General features: G+C 46.3%; 1 protein-coding gene across 1 annotated transcript in view; it reads right to left on the bottom strand.

Annotated features, from left to right (window-relative positions):
- CFAP52 (cilia and flagella associated protein 52) overlaps window positions 1–25,620 on the bottom strand; it is a 31,383-nt gene extending 5,763 nt beyond the window's left edge. The window contains exons 1-8 of the mRNA XM_044983971.1: window positions 25,497–25,620; window positions 23,144–23,343; window positions 21,815–21,951; window positions 19,469–19,597; window positions 16,139–16,238; window positions 15,685–15,801; window positions 3,647–3,747; window positions 2,259–2,429 (exon numbers count right to left, since the gene is read on the bottom strand). Coding sequence (XP_044839906.1) covers window positions 2,259–2,429; window positions 3,647–3,747; window positions 15,685–15,801; window positions 16,139–16,238; window positions 19,469–19,597; window positions 21,815–21,951; window positions 23,144–23,343; window positions 25,497–25,569 — 1,028 coding nt within the window. The 5' untranslated portion in view covers window positions 25,570–25,620. The remainder of the gene's footprint in view (window positions 1–2,258; window positions 2,430–3,646; window positions 3,748–15,684; window positions 15,802–16,138; window positions 16,239–19,468; window positions 19,598–21,814; window positions 21,952–23,143; window positions 23,344–25,496) is intronic.
- Between the last annotated feature and the right edge of the window lie 814 nt (window positions 25,621–26,434).

Genomic DNA, 26,434 nt, shown 5'->3' with positions numbered 1-26,434 from the left:
AAGAACTGACAGGTTCATTTCCTGGGTTGCGTGTGTGTAAATTTGAATCCCTAAGCTTTACAATAAGTTTGGCTACATAGATACTATAAGAAATGTTAGAATATGATTGCTTCCAAATTAAGAGAGCTGGATAAAAGAAAGGTTTGTTGATTCCCCAGGATTAACATCAGGTGTCAATGACAGGCTCCTTGTTGCCAGGATGCATTTTTTACCCCCCCTTAATGGGCCAGGAACACTGCTGGGCGAATTAGACAAGGCTGCAAAAGTCTGCTGAAATGTATCTCACAATGAGGCATGAGCCTTCACAGAATAAAACCTGCTCCATTTATCTGGAAAGTGAAAATAATGTATAAAGATTTTAGTGGTGTTTAAGAATTTACATATTTTCCCTTCTACCTGATGAGCAGTCAGAAGCCTCCTTATATTCCAAAAGAGGAAGAAGTTATATTTGAGAGTCTGCTGGATCCTAATGTTTATAGATGCTGTTGGGGTGGGGAGGGGAACTGCTCTCCACCTCAGTGAGAGCAAGTCACAGGAGTTCTCAGGCCCGTGCTGGTGGCAGTCACCCTTGTTTGGGTAGAGAGGGATATCCAGATCACCCAAACAAAGGGGCACATTTCCTGGTGCACTACGCAGCTGCGTGCTGCTCCAGCCCCTGCTCCGCCTTTTCCCCATGGCTCCCACCTCTTCCCATCCCTGCTCTGCCTCAGCCCCACCTCTTCCTGCTCCTGCTCCACCCCAGCCCTGCCCTTCCCCTGAGGATGGTAAGTGGAGTGACCTGGCCACAGCCCCACCCCACTCCCCTGAGGACTGCAGCAGGGGTCGGGCCTGCACTCACCGGCGGTGGTAAGAGTGACCCGGTCCCAGCCCACTCTGCTCCCCGGCTCGCAGCCACGCTGCCGGTGAGTGCTGGGGGGCGGTTCCCCACTGCCCCCCAAATCCCAAGGCTGGGAGCTAGGGGAGCAGAGCGGAGCGGCCAGAGCAGGGTCACTCCTCTTCCCGCCGCCCCATGAACGCGGGGTCGGGCCCTCCCTGCGATCACCGGGTGGCAGGAAGTGGAGCGACCTGGCCTCAACCCGCTCCGCTCTGCCGGTGAGTGCTGGGGGGCGGTTCCCCTCTGCTCCCCAAGCCTGCTCCTGCCCCTCTCCCTCCACAGAGGCCTGGGGCCAGGCCCTCCCTCACACACACGGAGGCCTGGGGGGCTGCATAGGGCACCAAAATGGCTAGGGACGGCCCTGGATGTGCAGGTCTGTACACTGGTGTAAAGTGAGGGGTTGGAGGGCCTCTTGCATTTCTGTTTTATACGCTATACATTTTGCTGTAACTCAATAGGACTTGGCACTTCATGTCACAACAGCAGCTTGCCAAAACTCAAAACCTCCCTCCGGATCAAATGCCACCCTCCATTTGCAGAGCGAGTGACTGAGCTATCACTTTTATGAAATGTCATGATCCTAATATTCACAGCAAAGAGGAATTTTCCTGTCTGTTCATGAGATGAATGTGAACAGAAGGCACATCTGTGAAGTTAGCACCATGCATCAGGAGTCCTGAATTTAATTTAACATGCCATATTGTTAAACACACAATTACAAGTGATGTTGATACACCCAAAGTCTGTTTTGACAGCAGTGTTAGTCAATATTAGATGACGTTCTAGGCATGAAGTGGGTTATAGCCCACAAAAGCTTATGCCCAAATAAATGTGTTAGTCTCTGAAGTGCCACAAGGATTCCTTCTTGTTTTTACTGATACAGACTAACATGGCTACCCCTCTGAAACCTGTTCTAGGCACTGGATCAGAGAGCAGGAATGCAGCCATGTCTGCAAGTATAGACCCTGTTCACCTCAGTAAATGGAAAGAAACATCGAAAGGCACATGAAATTTCAAGTTTCACATTAGTCAGGGCCTGAATGGCCCAGGGATTTCATAGCACTTTTCCCAAGAGTAGGGGTGTTAATACCAGCGTTACACAAATTCCAATTTGCATAATTACAGTCTGCCTACTTAAAATTCTCCCTGTAGATTTAGTTGGAGAACGTATTTTTCACTTCCCCAAGCTGAACTGCTGCTGACTACCACACCAGATGGGGCTGCATTTCGGTGGTGGAGGAAGGGATTCTTATATGTAAATCAGTGTGACTTTGGAAACCTTCTGCACAGAAGGTGCTGTACAGATATCTTTGTCAAATCTACAGCTTGCTCCCCCACCCCATCTTTTTCAAGAACAAAAATGCTCCCTTCCGGTCATACTAACGATGGAAAAATGATGTCATGGATGGCTTCGTTATGACAGGTGGCAATGAGCTCCTCTTTAAAATCATTGTAGTTAAGGCGATAAATCTGGGACTCGTCTGTTCCTACAAAGAACTGGTGACCTTGACCTCTGAGGGTGAGGGAAGTGACGCCACCTTGGACTTGAATTTTCCTGAAAGACAAAGCAGAAATTTGCACTGATGTGGACCTTGATTTTTCTTGCCTCTCTCTCCTCCCCACCCTTGTTTTTTGGTTGGCCTCTGCTGCTTTATCTTCCTCCCACCCATGTGCCACATTAGGTCATGATATCAAGAGGCAGAAACATTGTCAAGTCTAACATGCCATCCTCTGCCATGTTTGTTTGCACTTCATGGGATCCTTGGTGTCTTAGGGATTGTCTACATGGGGAAATAACTGTAATAGCTATGGCAGAACATTCTGCATTAGCTGTCTGTGTGGACCACCTTATTCTGCACTTAACATACACTTTGGAAGTGGATTAAGCTAACGCACACAAAAGCGCTCAGTGTAGAATAAAAGCATCCACATGGGGAGTTAGTGCGGAATACCTATTCCAGTTTACATTCACCTACTAGTTTATTTCACCATAGCTACCACATGTAGACAATCCCAAATCTGGCAGGGACTGAGAAAACGCATATACACACACACTCTGTTAGACCAGCGGTCATGTGTAAACACGCCTTTGTTTACTTTCTTATTAGAAGTGCACTTAATTAGCATAACCCCAAGAGTATTCCAGGCAATTTTGAATTCAATGTTTGGGGAATAGTTTAAATCACATACGACTACGTTATCAAAAGTGCACACCTAGATTGCTTGTGGGAAACTGCCCGTAGTGCTGTTTTCCATGCACACTGGAATGCTTTGCAAGTACTCAGGCACACAGTTTTGATACACTTCTCTACATAGCTAGTATCCAATATCTGCTTACAACCACTTTTTTAAAGATTTCAAGGGTGCAGACCCCCAGCTGGTGAAATCGACCATGATTCGTTGACTTAATAGAGCTATGTTAATTTTGAATCAGTTTAGGATCTGGCACCAAGCCTTTAGAACTAAATGTGGTCATTTAAAATGAACAACAATCATTGGCACAAACTTTTGTAAATGAATCAATAAAAACATGCACCATGTTTCAATCTGTCACTATTTCATTCTGCAAGATAAATGCTGTCCATTTTGACAGTGTCTATTTGTGTTTGGAAAACTGATATATTGAGATTTCTCTCTTATTCATTAACTAAAAAAACCCATCAGTGCTGGAAGTTTGTGTGCGCCATTGAAAGTGAACACTACTGCCCTGGTTATGTTGCCACTCTGTGGAAACACCACTCACCCTCCTGCTGCTTTGATCTACAAACTCACTTGATTGGTTTGTAGTTTGATCCTTTACAGAGAGCTACAATCCCTCCTCCGGTGCTGACTACTAAATCTCCTGTCTTCAGCAAAAGCAAAGCTGTGACCCCCTATGAGAAAACAGGATTAACACACTATTGTAGCGAAGCAGAGTCTCTTTACTGGTGCTGCCATGCAGAAGAGCTCAGACAGAGTCTTTGTCATGCTCCCTGTGGTGCTGATGTTGTTCGCGCGCTGCTTTATTAGTACTGCTCCACTCCGCTGCTAAAAAGCAGTCCTTCCAAAATGAAAAGGGAGACAACGTTTATCAGCTACAGGTATCTGAACAGCTAGCGTACAAACTTGAAAGAAGAGCAAGAAAGTAATGACAGCATTAATCCTATACAAAGGGACTAGGACTGAGCACGCACATCCATGGATAACCATTCTAGCACAGAATACATGCATCCTTCCACGGGTGACTCTTTTATTGGCGTTGAAGAAACACAGGGCTTGTCTACACCATGCAGCTTTTAGGAACAAGGCTGTGTCGACACAGCCTTGTCGCTAAAAGTCAGCGTGTGTCAACGCTCTTTGTCGGCACTTTTGCCAACAAAATACTTCCAGCCCCGAGAGCGGCATTAGCTTTGTCGGCTGACAAAGCTGCGTTCACACTGCCACTCACATTGGCAAAACTTTTTTCTTTCATTGGGGGCTTTTTTAAGCCCATGAAAAACGAAAGTTTTGTCGACAACTTTGCAGTGTAGACACACCCTCAGTGTAACTCAGCCTAAGCTTCTCCCCCAAAGCTGTGCTTTGGGTTTTCTGCACGACCTCTCTGTCCCATACCCTACTTCTCATTGCTCCAGAGAAGCACTCCCACCTCCCTGTATTGAGGGTGGGATTAATAAGCTCTTCCTATCACTGAGAGCAGTCTGGAAGCAGTCAGCATTTCAATGGATGGGTCCAACACCTGCTAACATGGGGTAGGACAACAGAAGAACCTACTGCTCTGTCAGAGAAAGGAAGCATTGTCTGCTGGTCAAAGCACCAGACAGGGAGTCAAGAAATCAGTTCTGTATCCAGCTCTGGCACAGATTTTCCTGTATGTCCACAGAGAAGGCAGAGTGGCTCTCTGTGCCTCAGTTTTCCTGCTTGTCAAATGCGAGTAATCTGGGCTATGATGCTGAGTTTATTAATGTCTAAAGATCTCCAAGATCCTCTGAAATAAGGTGCCGTAGAGAGGCAAAATACTAATACTGGTCCAAATCCTCAGGTCCATCCTCAGACAAATCCCCCACTGACTTTAGTGAGAGTTTTCAGCTCACTAAAGAGGGAGTGAAAAACTGAGTGAAGATGTCAGAATCTGGCTCTTTATTAAATGAGGTCATTCTCTTGCTGTCAAAAATCTGGACTGTGAACTAAATTCTATTGCTCAGCAAACAGTGTCCTCCCAGCATGTCAGCTCCATTGTGGGCTGGCGTCTCCCAGCTCCAACAGGACAGTGCCAATACTGCAGTATCTTCAGCTGTTACAATTCTTGGCATTCTCTCACTTATATGATTCAGTTTAGTTCCCAGAGTTCTCTTTACCTCTCACTCACGGCTTTTCCTTACGCATGTCTCCAACTGTTGCATACAGGGATGTAGTACATGTGTCAGTTAGGAGCACTTCAACTCAGAGCTCCTATAAGTAGTATTAGTGTGGCCGTGTTTTGTGCAACCATGTTTCTGGATGCTTACCGCAGAAACCAGTTAAATGCCAATATCCTCCCGTCTCCCTCTGACTTCTCTACAGAGTTTCACTGAATCACTTAGCACAGAGCATTTATCTGCCAGCCCTTATGATATTTACAATATTTGGTTGTTTTTCCTCAAAGCCCCAGCTCCTAGAGTCATGGGATTATGTGAGACCCTCAACTTTCATTTTAAAAAAATTGTACATTTCTAACATTCACGGTTGTGGAAAAAAGCATGAAAATGTGAACTCTCAAAGGTCAAAACCCAGAAGGCAAATAAAAGGAACCCAATATTTTTTGAAACTGTCTAATTTTTAAGTCAATTTCATGGTTTTTGAACACATGAGCTTGGCAATATTGTATAACGTATTGTGTCTGAGCCTACAATACTGGTATTCCCAGACCAGCTCCTCTATACATATTAATCAGACCCAACCCCGGTTAGCTTCCAGGATCAGACACATTCAGGGCAGTATGGCCACAGACAGCAAGTTTACAGGTCCTTTGAGCTGAAACAATTAAGGTTCTATGAGGGGAGGCCAAGCCAGAGAGGAAAATAGAAAGGGTATTTGAACTGTTCAGGTCCAGGAGGGGATCTTTAAGAGCATCCAGTCAGTATAGACTGAATGATAGTACAATTCATAGAGAAAGTAGGTTGAGTTTGGGAAGACTGCTTTGGTCCAGTTGTCCAATTGAGTGGAATCAACTGTATTAATTTTAAAGTCTTGCTTATGTTTCATGAAATATATTTTTAAAAAATATTTTCTGTAGAGGTTACTGCATATGTCAGATTAGCTGTATTACTCATCCGTTCAGAAAATAAACCTATCAAGCATATCTGCATGAAAAAGGATCTTCGCTTCTATTTACCTTTTTCTATTTTTATCCTCTTTGCATGTTTTCTCTTTTTATTTCCATCGGTTCCACTAACTTATCCCTCTCCTGACATCATGATTCTCTGACATCATTAGTAATTGTGGGAAATTATGTCATACACAAAGGATGTTTTTACCATCAAGTACAGAAAAATAGTAGGAAGGAAGCCTGTTTTCATTTAACTAGCCTCAGGAAAATGATGAGAACAAAGAAAACAAACACAGAAAATATGATCTAGAAATAGAACTGTTCTAAACAGAATGTTTTTTCTAGTTTTCTATGAGGTGTCAGCAGCTCTTTATGAGTCCTACTATCAGATACCCATCAACTTTGCTTTTGATCTATTACTTTGCAGGGTCTTTCTATAAAAGTCCTCCCATTTCAAACACCCAATGGGTTTAGGGTTATGGAAAGTGGTGGAATTACAACTCAAATAAACAATGATAGAATTTACATAATTACAGCTCTCAACTACCTGCTAATAAATGTGTGTTTTTATGACACTCTCAATACTGCTTTCATTTTTCTAGGTATCCTGTTTAATTTCCCTAATTTGGGATTGAAACCGGTATCCCAAACTATGAAAATCAAGGGCCTTCAATTGGTCAGAACATATATGGTTAGATGTGTCATCATCAGTCTGATTTCAACCCTGCTTTTGTAAATAGACTTCTTTTCTGTCAGGACCGTTCTTTGAACTACCCCAAGTAAACCGACAGTTTTATAATTTCCACTTGTAATTCACAACACCAAGCAATTCACATTAATGATGCCATTAATAGTGTTTTATATCCTGCCTTTTCTAGATGAAACACAGTCTCCTAAGAAACCACTGTCTTGAAGTACAGTAATTACAGAGACAAATCTCAAACCAACTCAAGCATGCCTATTTCCCCGTAAGGATACCTTCTCTCCCTTGTCCCATTCTCATCTCTTCCAGGCTTCTTTGCTGCACCGTGAACTCCTGCTCTTCACCTTCAAGTTGTTTAAAGATTTTTTACAATGTAAACACTCCAGGAATTTTGAGAAAGGTATTTGGAAGTCACCCATCCCACTTTACACCTGAGCAACCAGCTTGAAATTCCTCAAGCAAATATGAATAGAAATGAATGTAGTGTTTACAGGTCCAGTATTTACTGTCTTTACAGAAAACCCTTTTTAAAAAAAATGCCATAAGGAAAAGCTTGGTTTCAAAAACAAGTTGCCATGTGAAAGCAATGCACTTTACTATCATGGCGTATAAAACCCAAGCACTTAAATACCAAGAGATGAACAATGAAGGACCTGATTATCCTTACACTGCCTACTTAATAAGTAGCGCAGGTATAGTCGTGTTGGTCCCAGGATATGAGAGAGACAAGGTGAGTGAGGTAATATCTTTTATTGGACCAACTTCTGTTGGTTAGAGGGACAAGTTTTCCAGACACATAGAGCAATTCTTCAGGTCTGGGAAAGGTACTCCCAGCATCACAGAAAAATGCCAGGGGGAACAGGTTGTTTGGCATAAGTAGTTAGTACGCATTATAAGGGACCATTCAAGGTAGAGTAGCCCATTAATCGCCTTCACCAAACAAGGATACTCCACCAGAGAAGTAGATCACATCATGGAATGGGCCACTCAAATACCCCAAGAGAACCTGCTTCAATACAGAAATAACACCCCCCGACTGCAAATACCTAATTGTCACCTATCACCCCACACTGGAACCCATATGGGGTATCATCAAATAATGACAACCTATGCTCAAGGACCCCACCCTGAAATCTTTCCTTAACCCCGCTTCTGGCCTTCAAACAATCCCCCGGTCTCTCCAAGATCATCATCAGAAGCAAGCTCCCCACAGACCAGAACACACCAACTCAAATCAAAGCAGCATCAGACCCTGCCAGAACAACAAAAGCAAAATCTGCCGACATATCTCCACTGCTACAAGGACCAATACCCCCCTACAATACACTTTTCAAGATCCATGGATCCTACAAATGCCTATCACAACATATGGTGTACCTCATCCAGTGCACTAAATGCACCACCAACTACGTGGGTGAAACCAGACAATCACTACGCTCTTGAATGAACTAACAAAGGAAAATGATAAAAGACAGACTATAGTTTATATTCTCTCTCCATTAGAGCTCTTTTCTCTGACAGTTTCAAAGCCAGAGAAGCAAATCTAAAATTAAAATAATAATTTCTTGAACATTTTACTGTTCCTGACCATGAAATTTTACATGAGCCACTGTAAAATCTACCTATGGTCCATACTGGGTGGATAGAGGGGTATAAAAATAGAGAGATAGAGGGGTATAAAGCAATATTTGTAACTTAGCTCATATTTAGAAAAGAAGGCATTTATGTATCATAATTGCAAAGAGTACTTAATTTATTCAGTAGAGAATCTAGCTGTCAGTGAGACTTAACCCTACAAAACCCAAAGCATGAGGACTTCTCTCACTTTATTTTTTGAGAAAGGGGCTGTTATAAGGTGGTGTCAAGATCAGCTTTACTGGGGAACTCTAACTGCAACCTTTACTCTGGAGAAGCAGTTGCCTTTTCATAGCAGACCACATGCTTTTACAGCCAGTCCCAGAACTCTGCTTCTACAACTCCAAAAATACAGGCCATTGCTACTTGAACTGAATGGACTAAGTGTATTGTTCCAGAGAATCCAGGATCAGAACTTGAATCACCACAAGACAATGCCTTGCCTAGCCACCTGTCCATAACTACTTTTATCATCCGACTAGACAATACTAAACAACTTTGTCTTTCAGGTACCAAAACAGAGACCTAATAAACCTAAACTGAACATAAAGAATTCAACTGTTACCTCTTGGCACCCAAATTGCAGTCACAAAATATGCAGGTTCTGTGCATGCAGCTTCCAATTCTGCACAAGCAAATGCAGAGTTTGTGTATGTAGCAGCTGTACACACCTATTCTGCAGACGCAGGTCAGGCAGAGTTTGGAAAATTTTCTCCTAATGGCTTCCTCTGCCAGTTTTGCTGTTGGATTTTTGTTACAGTCCTTGCTGCTCACTCATTTTCTCTCTCACCACAAAGTTTGCTTCCCTCAGGGACAGCACTGCCTCAGCACCCAGAACAGTAGTGCAGATGCAGATAATACTTTCATCTGCATAACTTCTCTTGCTGCTTGCTGAATTTCAGGGATTCTGACACAACAGAGAAATATAGTCACACTTCTGCAAGAGAGATTTAAGGAAGAGCTTGAATTCCTTCGATGTTATACTCTCCATTGGGCTTACGCTGAGAAGCAGTAAGAAGTCTTTTATAGATATGAATAAAGAGAATCCAAGAACAACTGATGTTCATGTTTAGCATAAATCCCCCATCCCGACTATTTTTTGCACAGGACTGACCTGTTCTGGGGATGAATCAGGGTGTGTAGTAAACCAGGCTGTTGTCTGAAGGACCCCTGCCTCATTTGTTGCAAAACTTGAAAGTCATGTAATGAATGAAGCAGGAAGCTGCAGGAAGATAAAGGATGGTTTCATGTTTAAGGCATTTGAATGATGCCCTGGGGAACTGAATTATTTTCCTACGTCTGCCACGGAATCCCCATGTGATGCTGGGTAAGTCTCTGAAACCAGTGGTAGTCACTGATTGTGTGTTCACCATTTTCTGGGTCCTGAATTGAATCCCTGGGGTCTGATTTGCAGAAGTGCTGAACACTTACAGCTGCAGTTGAAGTGAGTGATTGCTTTAGCAGTAACTGATAGCAGTAGTAAGAAGAACAGGAGTACTTGTGGCACCTTAAAGACTAACAAATTTATTTTAGCATGAGCTTTCGTGAGCTGCAGCTCACTTCTTCGGATGAATAGAATGGAACACACAGACAGGGGATATTTATACATACAGAGAACATGAAAAGGTGGAAGTATGCATACCAACAGGCAGAGTCTAATCAATTGAGTTGAGCTATCGTTAGCAGGAGGAAAAAAAACTTTTTGAAGTGATAATTAAGATGGTCCATAGAAGGTTTGAGGAGAACTTAACATAGGGAAATAGATTCAATTGGTGTAATGACCCAACCATTCCCAGTCTTTGTTTAGGCCACAGTTAATAGTATCTAGTTTGCATATTAATTCAAGTTCAGCAGTTTCTCTTTGGAGTCTGTTTTTGAAGTTTTTTTGTTGCAAAATTGCCACCTTCAAGTCTGTCACTGAGTGGTTAGAGAGGTTGAAGTGTTCTCCCACTGCTTTTTGAATGTTATGATTCCTGATGTCAGATTTGTGTCCATTTATTCTTTTGCGTAGAGACTGTCCGGTTTGGCCAATGTACATGGCAGAGGGGCATTGCTGGCACATGATGGCATATATCACGTTGATAGATGTGCACACCATACAACATACAACATAAACACTAACCCAGGAACCTATCCTTGCAACAAAGCCCGATGCCAGCTCTGTCCACATATCCATTCAAGTGACACCATCATAGGACCTAATCACATCAGACATGCCATCAGGGGCTCATACACCTGCACATCTACCAACGTGATATATGCCATCATGTGCCAGCAATGCCCCTCTGCCATGTACATTGGCCAAACCGGACAGTCTCTACGCAAAAGAATAAATGGACACAAATCTGACATCAGGAATCATAACATTCAAAAACCAGTGGGAGAACACTTCAACCTCTCTAACCACTCAGTGACAGACTTGAAGGTGGCAATTTTGCAACAAAAAAACTTCAAAAACAGACTCCAAAGAGAAACTGCTGAACTTGAATTAATATGCAAACTAGATACTATTAACTGTGGCCTAAACAAAGACTGGGAATGGTTGGGTCATTACACCAATTGAATCTATTTCCCTATGTTAAGTTCTCCTCACACCTTCTATGGGCCATCTTAATTATCACTTCAAAAAGTTTTTTTTCCTCCTGCTAACGATAGCTCATCTCAATTGATTAGACTCTGCCTGTTGGTATGCATACTTCCACCTTTTCATGTTCTCTGTATGTATAAATATCCCCTGTCTGTGTGTTCCATTCTATGCATCCGAAGAAGTGAGCTGCAGCTCACGAAAGCTCATGCTAAAATAAATTTGTTAGTCTTTAAGGTGCCACAAGTACTCCTGTTCTTTTTGCGGATACAGACTAACACGGCTGCTACTCTGATAGCAGTAGTAGGTTCTCATCCTCTATATGGACCAGCACTAGAGTGGGATGAGACATGCACTTTGCCAGTGGGCTTCATAGATATTTGCTGACAGAAGAGGAGTAGTGAGACTCAGGAATCTTGGGTTCCATTCCAAGCTTTGAAAAAGAGTGTTCTCTAGTGGGCACACACTGCCCATTTCCCCGAAGCCTGGCATCTTCTGCCCCATCCCTTCTAACCTATCCCTCTCCCCATTTTGCCTTTTCCCCACCTGTCTCCTCGTCCCAGTCTCCTTTACCAGCCAGCTCTAGTCTTTCCTTTGGTGCTCAATGTTAAAGCCCCAATCTACTCTCCCACGCCCAGCTCCCTCCTCACACCCCAACTCCTTGTCCCCCTTCTCCTTGCCCAGAAAGTCCCAGCTCCCTCTCCAGGTTCCTTATCCAATCTCAGTCTCCGTCCCCCACCCCAGACGCTTGTCCCAGTCTCTTTGTTCAACTAGCCCCGATTCTTGCCTTGCACTGCAGCTACTTGTCAGATCTGTCTCTCCTGCCCTGACCCCCTGTTCCACACCCACTGGCTTCTGGTCCAAGTCTCCCTGGTCCACCAGTCCCTTTCCCACTCCCCAGCTCCTCATCCAATCTCAGTGTTTCTCCATCCCAGACAATTGGCTCCCTCTCTTGCCCCTCAGTGGTTTGAGCATTGGCCTGCTAAACCCAGGGTTGTGAGTTCAATCCTTGAGGGGGCCACTTAGGGATCTGGGGCAAAATCAGTACTTGGTCCTGCTAGTGAAGGCAGGGGGCTGGACTCGATGACCTTTCGGGGTCCTTTCCAGTTCTATGAGATAGGTATATCTCCATATATTATTTCTGTCACTGGCTCCAAGCCCCAGCCTCTGTCCAGCTTCAAGTCCAGGGGTGGGCAAACTTTTTGGTCTGAGGGCCACATCGGGGTTCTGAAACGGTATGGAGGGCCGGGTAAGGAAGGCTGTGCCTCCCCAAACAGCCTGGCCTCTGCCCCCTCCCACTTCCCGCCCCCGACTGCCCCCCTCAGAACTCCTGACCCATCCAACCCCCCTGCTCCTTGTCCCCTGACCACTGCCTCCTGGGACCCCACCCCCATCCAACCCCCCGTTCCCCATCCCCTGACCCCCCCCCCGAACCTCCGCCCCATCCAACTGCCCCCGGCTTCCTGTCCCCTGACTGCCCCGACCCCTATCTACATCCCCACCCCCTGACAGGCCCCCGGGACTCCCATGCCTATCCAACCCCCCCGCTCCCCATCCCCTGACCGCCCCCCGAACCTCCTTCCCATTCAACTGCCCCCTGCCCCCTGACTGCCCCCCGGGACCTCTGCCCCTTATCCAACCCCCCCACTCCCCATCCCCTTACCATGCCGCTCAGAGCAGCAGGACTGGCAGCCGCGCCGCCCGGCTGGAGCCAGCCATGCCGCTGTGCTGCCCGGCAGGAGCTCGCAGTCCCACTGTCCAGAGCGCTGGCAGCACGGCGAGCTGAGTCTGCAGAGGAGGGAGGACAGCAGGGAGGGCCCGGGGGCAGCCGCCCTGGCCAGGAGCTCAAGGGCAGGGCAGGACGGTCCTGCAGGCCGAATGTGGCCCGCGGGCGGTAGTTTGCCTACCTCTGTCCTAGTCCCATCCTCTTTGCCCAGCCAGTCACAGTTTCTCCTCCTTCGACTCCTAGTCAGTTTCTCTCCCCGGCCCTCCAGACCCTGTCTCACCAGACTCCTCTTCCTAGTCTATTCCTTTCTCTCCCTCTGGCTTTTGTCCCCTCTGAATTCAAATCAGTCGGCTTCCTCCACACTGCCTGGGTGCCGGCAGCGGGGTCATCTCTTATTATCTGTATTATCAGAGTGCCTAAGAGCCCTAGTCATGGACCAGGACCCGTGGTGCTAGGTGCTGTACACACACAGAACAAAAAGAATGTTCCTGCCTGTGATGGGATTTACAAACCCCACACTGGAGAGCAAGGGCTTAAAGAGCAACTCTGGGCCCAGGCAGCCGCACCTACAGGGCCTGCACAAGCTGCAGGCAGGGCTTTAAAAACGGAGAAGAGCAGCTCAGAAGGAGGCAGGCCGTGGAGGGGAGCAGATGGTCGCCCTGAGCTCTGAGAGTCGAAGTACTGCCCCAGAGGCACCTCGCCTGCGGCCGCACTACACAGGCCACAGGAGAACCTACAAAAGAGCACAGTGACCGGGTGTGCAGGTCAGAGACTCAAGAGAAGGGCTTCACCCTGGGACAATCAGTGGGGGCTGGGGTAGGAAGTGCTCCAGGGAGTGCTGTGGTCTGATACCCCAAGAGGTTGATTATAGTCACCCACTGCTGGGCCCTGGACTGGAGCTTGGTGGAGTGGGTGGATCTTGGCTCCCCTACCCCCACCCAGCAAATGGCACAACACCAGGGGCCTTCACCTAAGATGAGAGGCCTATGGGAGCAGATCATGATTATTCAAAGGCCCAGCCCCTACTTCCCCAGTGCAGGAGGGGGGAGCTAGAAACCCCTGCCTGACCACTAGGCAGCACTGTGCGTGGTGGCACACCGTTTATACTGCCCCAAGTACACTGACAGCACAGAAGAGCCAGGCTCCTGCTCTCAGGTCCAATGTGCAGCCCCACCCCAGCCTGCAGAAACAGGGAGCAGCCATTACATGGAAAGTCCCTGGGAGCCCCTGTTGTCCTGGGCTGGAGCATGCTCAGTTGCTCCGTAGGAATGGTGCATGTGCACTCCAGTCAGCACTGGGAGCTGTGGGAAACATGCTCAGTGAGGATGGAATCTTCCAAGATTTTAGCTGTTAAGATCTAGCAAATCTCTACTGAGCATGTGTGAAGTGTGATTTTTCAAAGGCTTATAAATTGGACAAATTTGGGCAGATTTTCACGGGAACAGCAAAAGGCAAATCCCTGATACAAAGGTCACACACCTGCCATATGTCAGGTACCTGCTCCATAGCATGGGGGCGCTAGAGCATTTGAAAAAAAAAAAAAAGCACTAGAATTTTTTAACCTGGGCAAAACAACAGTTTCCCACAGCTTTGTTCCTGGAAACAGCTGAACCATTTTGGCTGAAATTTTCCAAAAAAAATTCAATGTGAGGCAGATGAAATGCAGCATGGAAAATTTCAGCCCAAATGGTTAAAGCTTGGCAAATTATAAGTCACTGAAACCAAGGTTTTATGCTGGGAAATGTTGGGCAACCTCAATAGCAGGCAGCACTACTAGCCCTGTTCCATCATACCCGCCCCCAACAGGGTCCTGCCCCATCCTGGCAATGGAAGTGAGTGGAGAAGATTTAAGCCAGCCTCTGTTCCCATTTCACCATTTACTGATAGACATTTTCTACAGCACTCTTCTCCAGAATAGTTCCTCCCCATTATCCCTGCAGTCTCCTCCCACCACACACTAATCCGGAGCTGATTTCTGAGGGCAGAGAAAGGTGGTCTTTAACCTCCACTTTCGGGAGGTTGCTAGAAACTGGGTGGATAAAAGAATGTGCTTGTTCTATCTGATGAGGACAAGAGATATAGTCTCTCCTTTTCCCTATTAGGCCCGGGGAGAGGTGTGGAGATGGGGACACTATGCTTGTGGGAAAGTTATCTTCCTCTCTTTCCCCCAATTTTGCCAGTTAGCAGGACAGGCAGAGTGCTGCTGCTAAGATCGTATCAGGGGAAGTGTGCTGAAGACCCATTCCCACCGAAAATTATTTGGTTGAGTTCAGATGTCAAACATCGCCCAACATCCAACCTATTCAGCAATTGTTATGTAACCTGGTTATCTCTACTTCTTAGGTCCTATCCAATATTACTGTAGTCTTTGGTTAAAGGAAGTACATGTGAGCTAAGCACAGAGGAGGAAATATCTGCCAAAACTGACTTCTCCTTTCTTTGTGAAATGGAACTCCTTTAATCTGCAATGGCAAAAATCAAGAGCATCTGACCTTGCTCCGTCTTTATAATACCTTCATCTTATATTGAAACTGATAAGAGAATCTGCATGATGGCACAAGCGCTATGGATAAAACCCAGCTTCTGGAATACACAGGGAGAGAGCAGATGCTGAGCCAGATGAAGCTGAACAAAGCTGAGCCAGTGAACTCAGTCTTTGGGCTCAGGGTCAACTACACCATTCAAAAGGAACTAATGGCACAGAACTGGGATTAGTTTCTGAATCGGCTTCAGGGAGCTTCTCTTAGAAGGAGGGAAAAATGCCCCCATGTCAGTTACTAACAAAGAGAGGAGGAGAATGGGAGGAGGACAAAAGCTACATGAGAAGTTGTGGTTAGCAAAAGTTACTTAGAAACAATCCCAGAGGGATGCCACTCACCAGGCTGAACTTTTCCTTCACAGGTCCATAGTCACTCATTAGTTTGCTTTTCATATTCAGTTTCAGGATATCACCACTGGAAGTGCCAACATAGAAGTAACTATCATCTTCTGCCACCTGAGGGAAGGTTTAAATAAGGAGATCAGGATCAGGTCATTGTAGACATTTATTCCATGCCCATGATTGTGGTGTATGAGTGGCTTTACTTCAGCATATTGCCCTGATTTTATTTGGGATGATATGGGTAAAGTTTATGTTCAAACACACACAAAATGTTCCAGAGCTCTGTTGAAAGTCAAGACATTTTCCTAACTAAATCTCGTTAACATTCATAAGCAGAAAAGGGATTCCCAAGAGACAAATGCTACAGGACACAGCCTGCTACATTATTACAAATGGTCTTGATCACCCATAAGTCTGCTTAGCTATATAGATTCCACAGAAGAATACTTACCATAATACACGTGATTACTCTTTTCAGTGGCCCTGTCTGGCATTCTGTTGGCCGGATTTTTCGATTTGGTAGATCTAGTTCCCACACTCGAATAGTCCCACTGTAGCAAAAGAACACACATCCTAATCAAATTTATATATGCAGGAGTCTCTGAGACCTAATACAGCAGTGTTCAAAAAGGACATTTAGTATGTTCTGTCTGGGATCCCTCATCTTCTTAATATAGAAAGGAAAAAAGTACAATTTTAGAGAGGCAAAAAAGGAACCTCTCCTTTTTATAAAGTGGGTTCTTGGTAACTTCTACTGCACCACTTACACCCATGTTGACTTATCTGGTAGAAGTATAAACTATGCTCTTGGGGAGCATGTAATGACCGAGACACCTGCCATTACTCAGAGAGACATGCACTGTGGGGCCCTGATGGCTCAGGTTATTTCTGAGAAGAACAGAAAAAGGGAACGTCCAGGGCATCCAAGACTATTTTCTAGTACTGTAACTTCACTAGCAACACAGGAGCCACCATATTATTTATTACCCATAAAAAACTATATTAAAAGGAACATTCAAGTTGAAAACTCAAACACTCAAAAGTTAGGAAATGCCAGAATGAAAGATGCCCAGGAACCTTAATTCAGTCCTCTTGTGCTGATGCATTATGATACGGTCTTTAATTACATGTGAACATACTATTTTTTGCACAGGACTCCTGCATCATTCCTTCTATGGGGAATCATCATCGAGCAAGTCTGTTTGCAGTGGGGTCCCACAGGAATTGGTTCCTGGCCCTACACTATTTAACATTTTTATCAATGACCTGGAAGAAAACTTAAGATCACCACTGATCAAGTTTGCAGCTGACACAAAAATTGGGGCAGTGGTAAATAAAGAAGAGGATAGGTCACTTACACTGAGCAATCTAGATTGCTTGGTAAGCTGGGCACAAACCACCAATGTGTGTTTTAATATGGTTACATGTAAATGTATATGTAATGCTGACAGACCCCAGTCGTCAGCAGGCAGAATTGAACCTGTGACCTCTGGAGCTTAGTGCATGAGCCTCTACAGCATGAGCTAAAAGCCAACAGCCTGTTAGATAAGGCTGTAGAGCAGACTCATTTTATCTCGCTAAGTGGCCTCGGTGCCACTAGATCAGTGGTTCTCAAACTTTTGGACTGGTGACCCTTTTCACATAGGAAGCCTCTAAGTGTGACCCCTCCTTATAAATTAAAAACACTTTTTAATATATTTAACACCACTATAAATGCTGGAGGCGAACAGGGGTTTGGGGTGGAGGCTGGCAGCTCGTGACCCCCAATGTAATAACCTTGCGACTCCCTAAGGGGTCCCGACCCCCAGTTTGAGAACCCCTGCACTAGATGGGACAGACCACCACACCCAGAAGGTATGTGGGTTACATATACACCTAGGAACAAAGAACGGAGGCCATACCTACAGGGAAGCAGGGACTCTGAAAAAGATTTGGGCAGGATGGTGAATAATCAGATGAACAGGAGCTTGCAGTGCAAACCTGTGGCCAAAAGGGCTATTGTGATCCTGGGATGCATAAAGAGGGGACTCTTGAGTAGAAGCAGAGAAGTTATTTTATCTCTGTGTTTGGCACTAGTGCAACCGCTGCTAGAAAACTGTCTCCTGTTCTAGTGTCCACAAATCAAAAAGATTGTTGATAAATTGGAGAGGGTTCAGAGAAGAGCTATGAGAATGATTAAAGGATTAGAAAACAAGCCTTATAGTGATAGACTCCAGGAACTCAATCGATTTAGCTTAACAAAGAGATGGTTAAGGGGTGATAGGATTACAGACTATAAGAATCTACATGGGGAACAAATATTTGACAATGGGCTTTCAAGCTAGTAGAGCACAATTCAATGGCTGGAAGTTGAAGCTAGACAAATTCAGACTGGAAATAAAGTGTACATTTTTAATAGGGAAGGTAATTAACTACTGGAACAATTTACCAAGGGTTGTGGTGGATTCTCCATCACTGGCAATTTTTAAATCAAGACTGGATGTTTTTCTAAAAGATATTGCTCTAGGAATTGGGGGGAGGGGGCCTGCGTTATACAGTAGGTCAGACCAGATGATCACAGTGGACCCTTCTGGCCTAGGAGTCAATGAACTATCTTATGATCAGATCACAGGACCACTACATAATTGAAGAAAAATGAGGATGTGAATCAAAACTGTTCTATCACCAAGACAATGTAACAAGCAGAGAGCACAAGGGCCTACGGATATGTCACAGTGAGCAGTTTGCTTCTCTGTTTCGACCTCCTCGTGGAGAGTACAACCGGAGAGCTGGATGGGGCTGCAGAACCAGAGCTGGAAGTATTTACAATGATTAAACAGCACAGTGCCACTGAAAAGGAACTGCAGCTTTTTCTCACCTCTTCCCTTCCCTACCCCTCATCCGACCACTATACTCAAGTCCCTTCATGTCACTCCACTCCTGTACTATTTCCCCCTCATCTCGCACACTTTGATCCCTGAGCATTTAGTGCTCACTACATTTAAAAAAACCAACTCTAATTTCTAACTGAAAAGCCCATCAGAACCAACAAGATGTGTGGACAGATTGACAAGCAAGTCCATCATCTCCTCTATCTGCCTTCATTGGTTATCACTTGCAGCGCTATGTCTAAATCTAAGCTTAGAGAGCTTCAAGCAGGGACCTTCTCTTTCCTATGTTCTGTCTAGCACACTTGGAGTGCCATTGCCATCATTTTCAGAAGCACCCACAATTCCCATTGATTTAAATGGCAGCTGCAGAGCCCCAGCATCTTTAAAAAGCAAGCCATATACAAGTAATAATATATTTAAATGTGGAAATATGACTGTTTTGCATCAAAGAGCTCTCTTATACCGTACGGGGTGATACCCTCACTGGCTGTGATATGCAGTAAAGAAAAAAATCCAGCAATCTCTGAGCTGTCACTGCTCCTGAGTTAACATGCCATTGTGCAGAGCCATTTATCAACTGCTCTTCTCGGGTAAACATTAGGAAGCAAATATTTTAACTGCTGCATGGGGAGTGCTGAATACAAACCCTTGCCATCAGTAACAGAACTGATGCACGCAGTTCCCTGTGCACTGCTTTGAAAACACTCTTTGTGTGGAACAAGCAGAAATGCCTGTAAGGGACAAGCTGATGGATATTCATAGGCCCCTTGACAGTGATAGGAAAAAACGTTACACTCCACATTGCTTAACTTTCCTTCCATCTAGGTAAACAGTCTTTGTAGAAGGAAATAGCTTTGTGGGTTCCCCCCCCTTAACAGTTCTGTACTGTCGGCTAGACAAGACCTCCTTACTTTCCAGCACTAATGAACGCCTCGTCTCTGCAGCTGGAGAACGCCAGGACGGTAGCATTTCCAGCACTACGGGCTGAAGCCGGGCTGCCGCAGATGGCATCTCTCTTAGCTATGCTCCATACAACCACGCTGCAGGGAAAGAAGCGTTTAAAAAAATAGTTTCAACTTGTTTAAATCATAAGAAAATGTCACCAATCAATAGAGTGAAGCTATCTTCCCAAACATGTTGCTAGATGAATCCAGGCTTGGGGCCACTTTGCAGAGAAAACTTTCACCCACACTTTTTGTGCATATATATATAGAATTGCAATTCACGTCCCTTGTTCATAAAGCAGCTTAGTGGGTTTGTGCACTAGCCTTTTAACCCCTGTTGGCCAAGATTTTAATATGTCTTAGGTCATCAGTAGAAATTGATCTGATGGATCTCATCCTGTCCCCATTGTGACAGATAGGACAACTTCCTGCAATATCTTTTGGAGACCACATTGTATTAACTGTATGAATGGGTTAAGTATCACTGTCGGCCAGGCACTGTATGAACACCACAGAGGGAGGGTTACCACAGCTCCTCCAGGAAGTGAAAACAGTAAACAGCAGGGGAAGATTAAGGCAAATCACTCAGGTTATAACACCTCCAGACAGGTACCACCTCCTGGGGATGCTCGCATATTCTGGTTCAAACTAGATTCTCCAGAGACCAACATACAAAGAAAGGACTTTTGGATAAACAGCCCAAGCTTAAACTGACTCAAGGCCAGCATTCTGGTTTGAAGACAAATGAACTCGTAATCATGGGGAAAACCCAGTTGTGGGTGTTGAAGGACTAAAACCTGCCGAAGCCTCTAGGTTGGAGCTGAGGTGACCGCTGATAAGCTTTTTTGCATGTGTGCAGTTTCTTTTATTGTTTTAATCTGTTTTCTCTATAATGCTTTCACCTTAAGAATAAAGGTAACTGCTAAGAAGGAGCTGTGTTGTAGCTTGTAACTGCTGGCCATACACTAGTCAGAGCCCTCGGAGAGCAGGCAAAACGCAGGCGCTGGTCTTTTAGGCAGTCTGGCTTGTTGGCGATATGACAGTATAAATCATGAAGATGTGCAGCCTTAAAATCCTTGGTCAGAAGGGAGTGAAACATGGGTCTCTGCCTAGGAGAGGTGATGGCTGAAAGCTGGAAACCTTTAAGAGGGTGCCCTCAAGGGACCACGGAGGGGGAAACACAGGTGCAGTTACCCTGAAACTGTGATGCCCACCATAAAGACACCATACCATTTCACATCTTTGGCTTTCGACTGGCCAGGAGTGGAGCAGCAGAGCCAATGCAAGTCAGGAATCAGCTACAGTGTCAGAGCCACACAGAACTTGCCTGAAATAAGGCCCAACCACACAAACACTCAGTAAGCACCAAGGGCAGTAGTCCTGACTGAAGTCAAAGGGGCTGCTCCTGGTAGTAAGCACTACACACAATAAGAAGTGTTTGTAGGATTGGGCCCTACGTCTTTTTCTCATCTGTGCTACAATAGTATTACTTCACTTTCATCTCTTCTCAATTTAAAAATATTATATATTGCCCTGCGTGTATTCAAGTCTCCCTCTGTTATTTGTGTGCTCAGTTTACCATACAGCATAAACAGCATATTTCAAATAAAAACTACATGGGATGTAACACGGCCCAGGGCAGAACTCAATGAGGGGGTATCTGCAGAGAGATGTACAGTTTTAGACATACAACTCCCATGAGAAGATCTATGCTTTCAATCCATTGCATAGCTCTGCAGAGAACCTCATCATTAAAGGCACGAATGTTCTTCCCTGCATTTATGACTGGGTGTATAGGCCCCATCAAATGACTGACAAGGATAGAAGCCATGTGCAGAGAAACCCACAGCTGCCAGCCCCTCTCATTGCATGGGAATGTGACTGGCAAATAATTCTGTCATGAGGGACGAGAAGGTGAGTGTGCTCCTGACAGTCTCTCTTGGCCAAATTCAAAGGTGAACCTACGTTGATGTAATTTATACCTTCTTCATGTCCATACGTTAAGCCAAACAGATTCCCTAAAACTCAGGCAGTAATAAGATTCAGAGCTGATGTGTCAGGGCCTGCATCTAAATGAGTGTGAATTACGCTGTACATGAGAGAAGGTGCACAGTATAGCAGCTTCGACTCCCCTCTGCACTGAGGGCTGTGCTGGGAATCAAACTCATAATAGCAGGAGAGGAAGCTGCCAGCAGCACTTTTGCCTTCATTTATTTGGTCCTCGGACACGGGAAATTTCCTTTTAACCTGGCCCTCTGCTTATGTGACTTCTTTGATGGGGGAGGAGAGAGATTCAAAATTTAATCTTGTTACCTGCCGTCGTCCTGGCCTCCCAGTGACACCAAGTAAAGTTCATTTGGAGAGAACGCCAGTTTTTCAATTTTCCCCTTGTGAAGTGACAGCCGAGCAAGCAGCTCTCTCTTCTTGTAGTCCCACAAAATTATATCTGCCTGGGGCCCAAAGAACATTAGTTAGAATTTCCTCAGGTTCTTAGGTGCAAAAGGTGCTTCCAAGTTAGACTTCTTTCCAGCCCAGGACTCCATTTGTATGAATACTCTTCAGCTTAGCCACACTAAGGCCATGTCTACACTAGGAGTGCTTTACCAGTATAGGAACAGCAGCATATTATACCAGCAAAGTTGCCCTTTGTACCACTATAGTAAAGCCACCCCCCATGAGCAAAATAAACTATATTGGCAAACGGGCAGCTTTGCTGGGATAGCACCACCTATACTAGATGCTTCTGTCAGCCCAGCTATATTGGGCAGCACTCACCTTTTCATACCCTTAACTGACATCATGATGCTGGTGAAACTAACTGTGTAGATCTGGTCTAAGAGACATCCCAAAAGAAAAGAAGGACTTCCAAGTTTAAGATTGTGTTTCATTTTAGAGTCCAAGTAACATCAGGGCCAAGAGGACAACAAGGGACAACGTACAAGATTGAGAGGTCCAAAACTGGACATTTTAAAATACTGCAAGGTGCTACTGCCCCTTTCGTACAAGGATCTTAGGGTGCCCTACACAGAGTCATTCATTCATTCCCGTGAAGAAGGCAAAGAAGGGCCAGATTTTCAAAGACCTTAGGTGTCTAAACATGCCGTTATACACCCAGTGGGATTCTCAAAAGCATCTAAGTGACTCTGGAGCCCAAGTCCCATTTTCAAAAGTGATTGATACATTTAGCAGCCTAATGGGACGTGGGCACCTAACTAACTTTTGAAAATGGGACTTAGGCATTTTGGAAAATTTTACTCTAAGTGACTTGCTTAAGGTCACATAGCAATTCAGAGGGAGATCTAAGAGTACATGCCTCCCAGTCCCCTGAAAGGCTTTTCCTCTTCTAGCATTTCCCCCCTCAAAACAAAAGCTTCAATTATTGTTTAAAAAACAAGAACTCCCACTGCCAAAAGCTCAGCTCTGAATCAGTTACCCTATACTGATGTAGTTAAAAATAACAGGGCCTGCTGCTATAGCCTTTACTCACAGGCTTTGTGCTACTAAGACAAACAGAACTACATGCAAGACTATGGACTACAAGATCAGTTCTCTGAGGAGGAAGATTTCAGTTTGATACTCACCCCGAAGTCATTATTCGAATCCCCCAAAGGTTAAAATAATCATTTAAAAAATATTACTCACCTTGAAGCCCATGAAAGTGACCTGTCCAGAAGCTACATAACATCCACTCCGAGACACAGCAACACAGGAAACATTGTTAGTGTGGCCGTGCAGGAAAGCTTGTGTGTTATTGTTCAGGCCTTGAATAATTACGGTACATCCCAGAGGATAGATAAAGTGCTCCCGATCAGGGTGGCAGATCAGACCAAAAGGTATATGCCCTACAACAGAAAGAAAGTAAGAGGGAGAATTCAGAGATTCACAGATTTTAAGACCAGAAGGGACCATTATATCATCATATCACATGCTCTTAAATTACACCCAATTACCCCTGTATTGAGCCCAATAACTTATGTCTGACTAAACACAACTTGCGTTTGGCCAAAGAATAATTTTCAGAAGAGAATTATTCTTTAACCTCTAAATCAGGGAAGCATGATCAATGGTCCTGCTACATTTTTTTCCTATGTGTGGCATGGCTGCCAGAGCTCAGGTTTATAACCTATGAGCACAGTCTCATCCTCATCCCAGAGGGAGGAAGGCTGGCCCAGTGGTTAGGACACTAGCCTTGGACTTGGGAGACCTGGGTCCAATTCCCTACTCTGTCAGATTTCCTTGTGACTCTGGGCAACTCACTTAGGCTGTCTGTGCCTCAGTTTCCCATCTGCAAAATGGGGATAATAGCACTGCTCTGCCTCACAGTAGGATAAATACATTAAAGATTGTGAGGTGCTCAGATGCTTTGATGAGGGGAGCCAGATAAGTACAATCAATTGATCAATTCCATCGACCCTTTGTTCCCTCTCTTCTTAATTTATTCCCTCTCCCACATTCAATTATCACCTCTCTTTTCCTACTCTCACTCCCTTTTAATATTTCCCCATGTTTCTCGCTCCATCACACAAACCCTCTCCTTTGCTCTTCCTTGGAATCCATGGAGCCAAAAGTTCAAATCCAATTCTTGGCCTTATCCGTGTTCTTCATGCATCTGAGGTAGATACGTGCATTTTGGGGCCGGCAAAGGGATCCCTGAATAGCTATAGTTTGTAAAGGTCTATGAAAGGAGTTCTGGAAACGTAATATCCCTTCACCAGTATCAAAGTGCATCCACCTCTGAGGCACAGAGCAGGGCAGCCTAGAAGATAACTGTCACACTGTGCAACAATGTTGGGAGAGAAGGTTTTGGACAAGAAGCTAGGGCAACCCCCCTACTCTTATGATAAATGCTTTGGGATTTTAACATCCATGCAGAACACACACATGGAAGCTTAGTTTTAAAATTCTCAACGGGAAATGCACAGTAAAGTGCATGAATTCTGTTGCATCCACCTCAGGCCCATGCAGAACACAGGCAAGGCCAAGAACTAGATTTGAACCTGTGGATCTCAGGATTTCAAAACTAAGGCCATCCCTCTGGAAACCAACATAAACTTCACTGGGATCACACCCTAGTCCACATGTTATTGTTGATATAGCATAGCAGGCAGGTGTGCCACTGTGCTGACAGATGCAAGAGATGCACCCCTGCCTTGAGGTTACAAAATCGAGACCCAAGACAAAGAGTGATGACAAAAAAAACAAAAACAGGCCAATATGGGTGACAGAATGAGAGGCTGGAGTGGGTGGGCGAGGTGAGGCCGGATGGGGAGAGGGTGACTTTATTGCTCTGCAGGCAATTCTGCCAGGCAGAGATGTTTTTAGTAAGTTAAAATGAGTGGCAGGTCCAGAGAGAGGGCCTGGCAGGAGGGGAGCAACAGGGTGTGCATGAGACCCCAAGTTAGCCCTCAAACACACTGGTCCCACAGAGGCAGATCACCCCTCCCCAGGGATGGGGGAGGGGCCTTTTATCAGAGATTGAAATAGATCATGAGATGAGGTCAGGTCCCCCAACCCTGCCCATCACCAAACCCAGCCCTCCCCACTAGATCCCCCCCCAACCTCCATCAGGGCCCCCCCATCTGGGCCCCCAACCCACCCCCCAATACAGCCCTTCCCACTAGATCCCCCCCCAAACCTCCATCAGGGCCCCCAACCCAGCCCCCTATATAGCCCTCCCCGCTAGATCTTCCCCAGCCCCGCATCAGGGCCCAAAACCCACCCCCCAACACAGCCCTCCCCAACCCAGCCCCCCCATCAGAACCCCCAATACAGCCCTCCCCACTAGATCTCCCCAATCCCCCCAGCCCAGCCCCCCCTTCAGAACCCCCAACCCAGCCCCCAATACAGCCCTCCCCAACCCCCCCAGCCCAGCCCCCCCCCTTCTGGACCCCCCATACACCCCCCACACTAGATGCCTTCAAGCCCCCAACCCCCACGGAGACGCCCTGGCACCAGGGTCACCCCACAGCGGCCGCGGCGCAGCCCGGCGCGGTACCGTTGAAGCCAATCACCGCCTGCAGCTCCAGCTCGCCCAGCGCGTCACTCTGGGGTCCCGGCTCCCTCGCCATGGCGCTGCCGCCCGCTCCCCTCTGCCGGCGGCTGTGTACACGCGGCGCTATGGAAACCGCGCCTGCGCACCAACCTCCCCCGCGCCGAAGGCTGCACATGCGCAGAGCCACAGTCTGGGCCCAGAGGAGAGGAGCGGGGGGGATGCAGGAGGGCAAAGGTCGTGACCCGAAAGCACCCTGTGCGACTCAGGGCAGAGGTCATGACCCTACAGTGAACCTAATCCCCCATGGACACAACCTGGGCAGCCAGGGTGGAGTCCCCAGAGACCAGCAGGCTCCCAGGGCTGCAACCCTGCCTGGAGGGACCAGGCTTCCCCTCCTGCACCCTGGGGTGACCCAGCATCCCCCCAAGGGTGTGCCCTCCTGGAGGGACCTGGCGTCCCCCAACCCCGCTCCAGGGTGCACCCCACCTGGAGGGACCAGGCTTCCCCTCCTGCACCCTGGGGTGACCCAGCATCCCCCCAAGGGTGTGCCCTCCTGGAGGGACCTGGCGTCCCCGAACCCCCCTCCAGGGTGCACCCCACCTGGAGGGACCAGGCTTCCCCTCCTGCACCCTGGGGTGACCCAGCATCCCCCCAAGGGTGTGCCCTCCTGGAGGGACCTGGTGTCCCCCAACCCTGCTCCAGGGTGCACCCCACCTGGAGGGACCAGGCATCCCCTCCTGCACCTCGGGGTGACCCAGCATCCCCACCCAAGGGTGTGCCCCCCTGGAGGGACCTGGTGTCCTCCAACCCCGCTCCAGGGTGCACCCCATGTGGAGGGACTGGGCATCCCCACACCAGGGTGTGCCCTACCTGCAGGGGTCCCGGCATACCCCCCACCCCCACACCAGGGTGCATCCTATGTGCCGAATATGCTGGAAGAT

Source organism: Mauremys mutica, chromosome 12, assembly GCF_020497125.1.
Source record: "Mauremys mutica isolate MM-2020 ecotype Southern chromosome 12, ASM2049712v1, whole genome shotgun sequence".
NCBI classification, from domain to species: domain Eukaryota; kingdom Metazoa; phylum Chordata; order Testudines; family Geoemydidae; genus Mauremys; species Mauremys mutica.
Note: the sequence above shows the minus strand (reverse complement) of the source record. Positions and strands in the feature narration are given on the sequence as shown.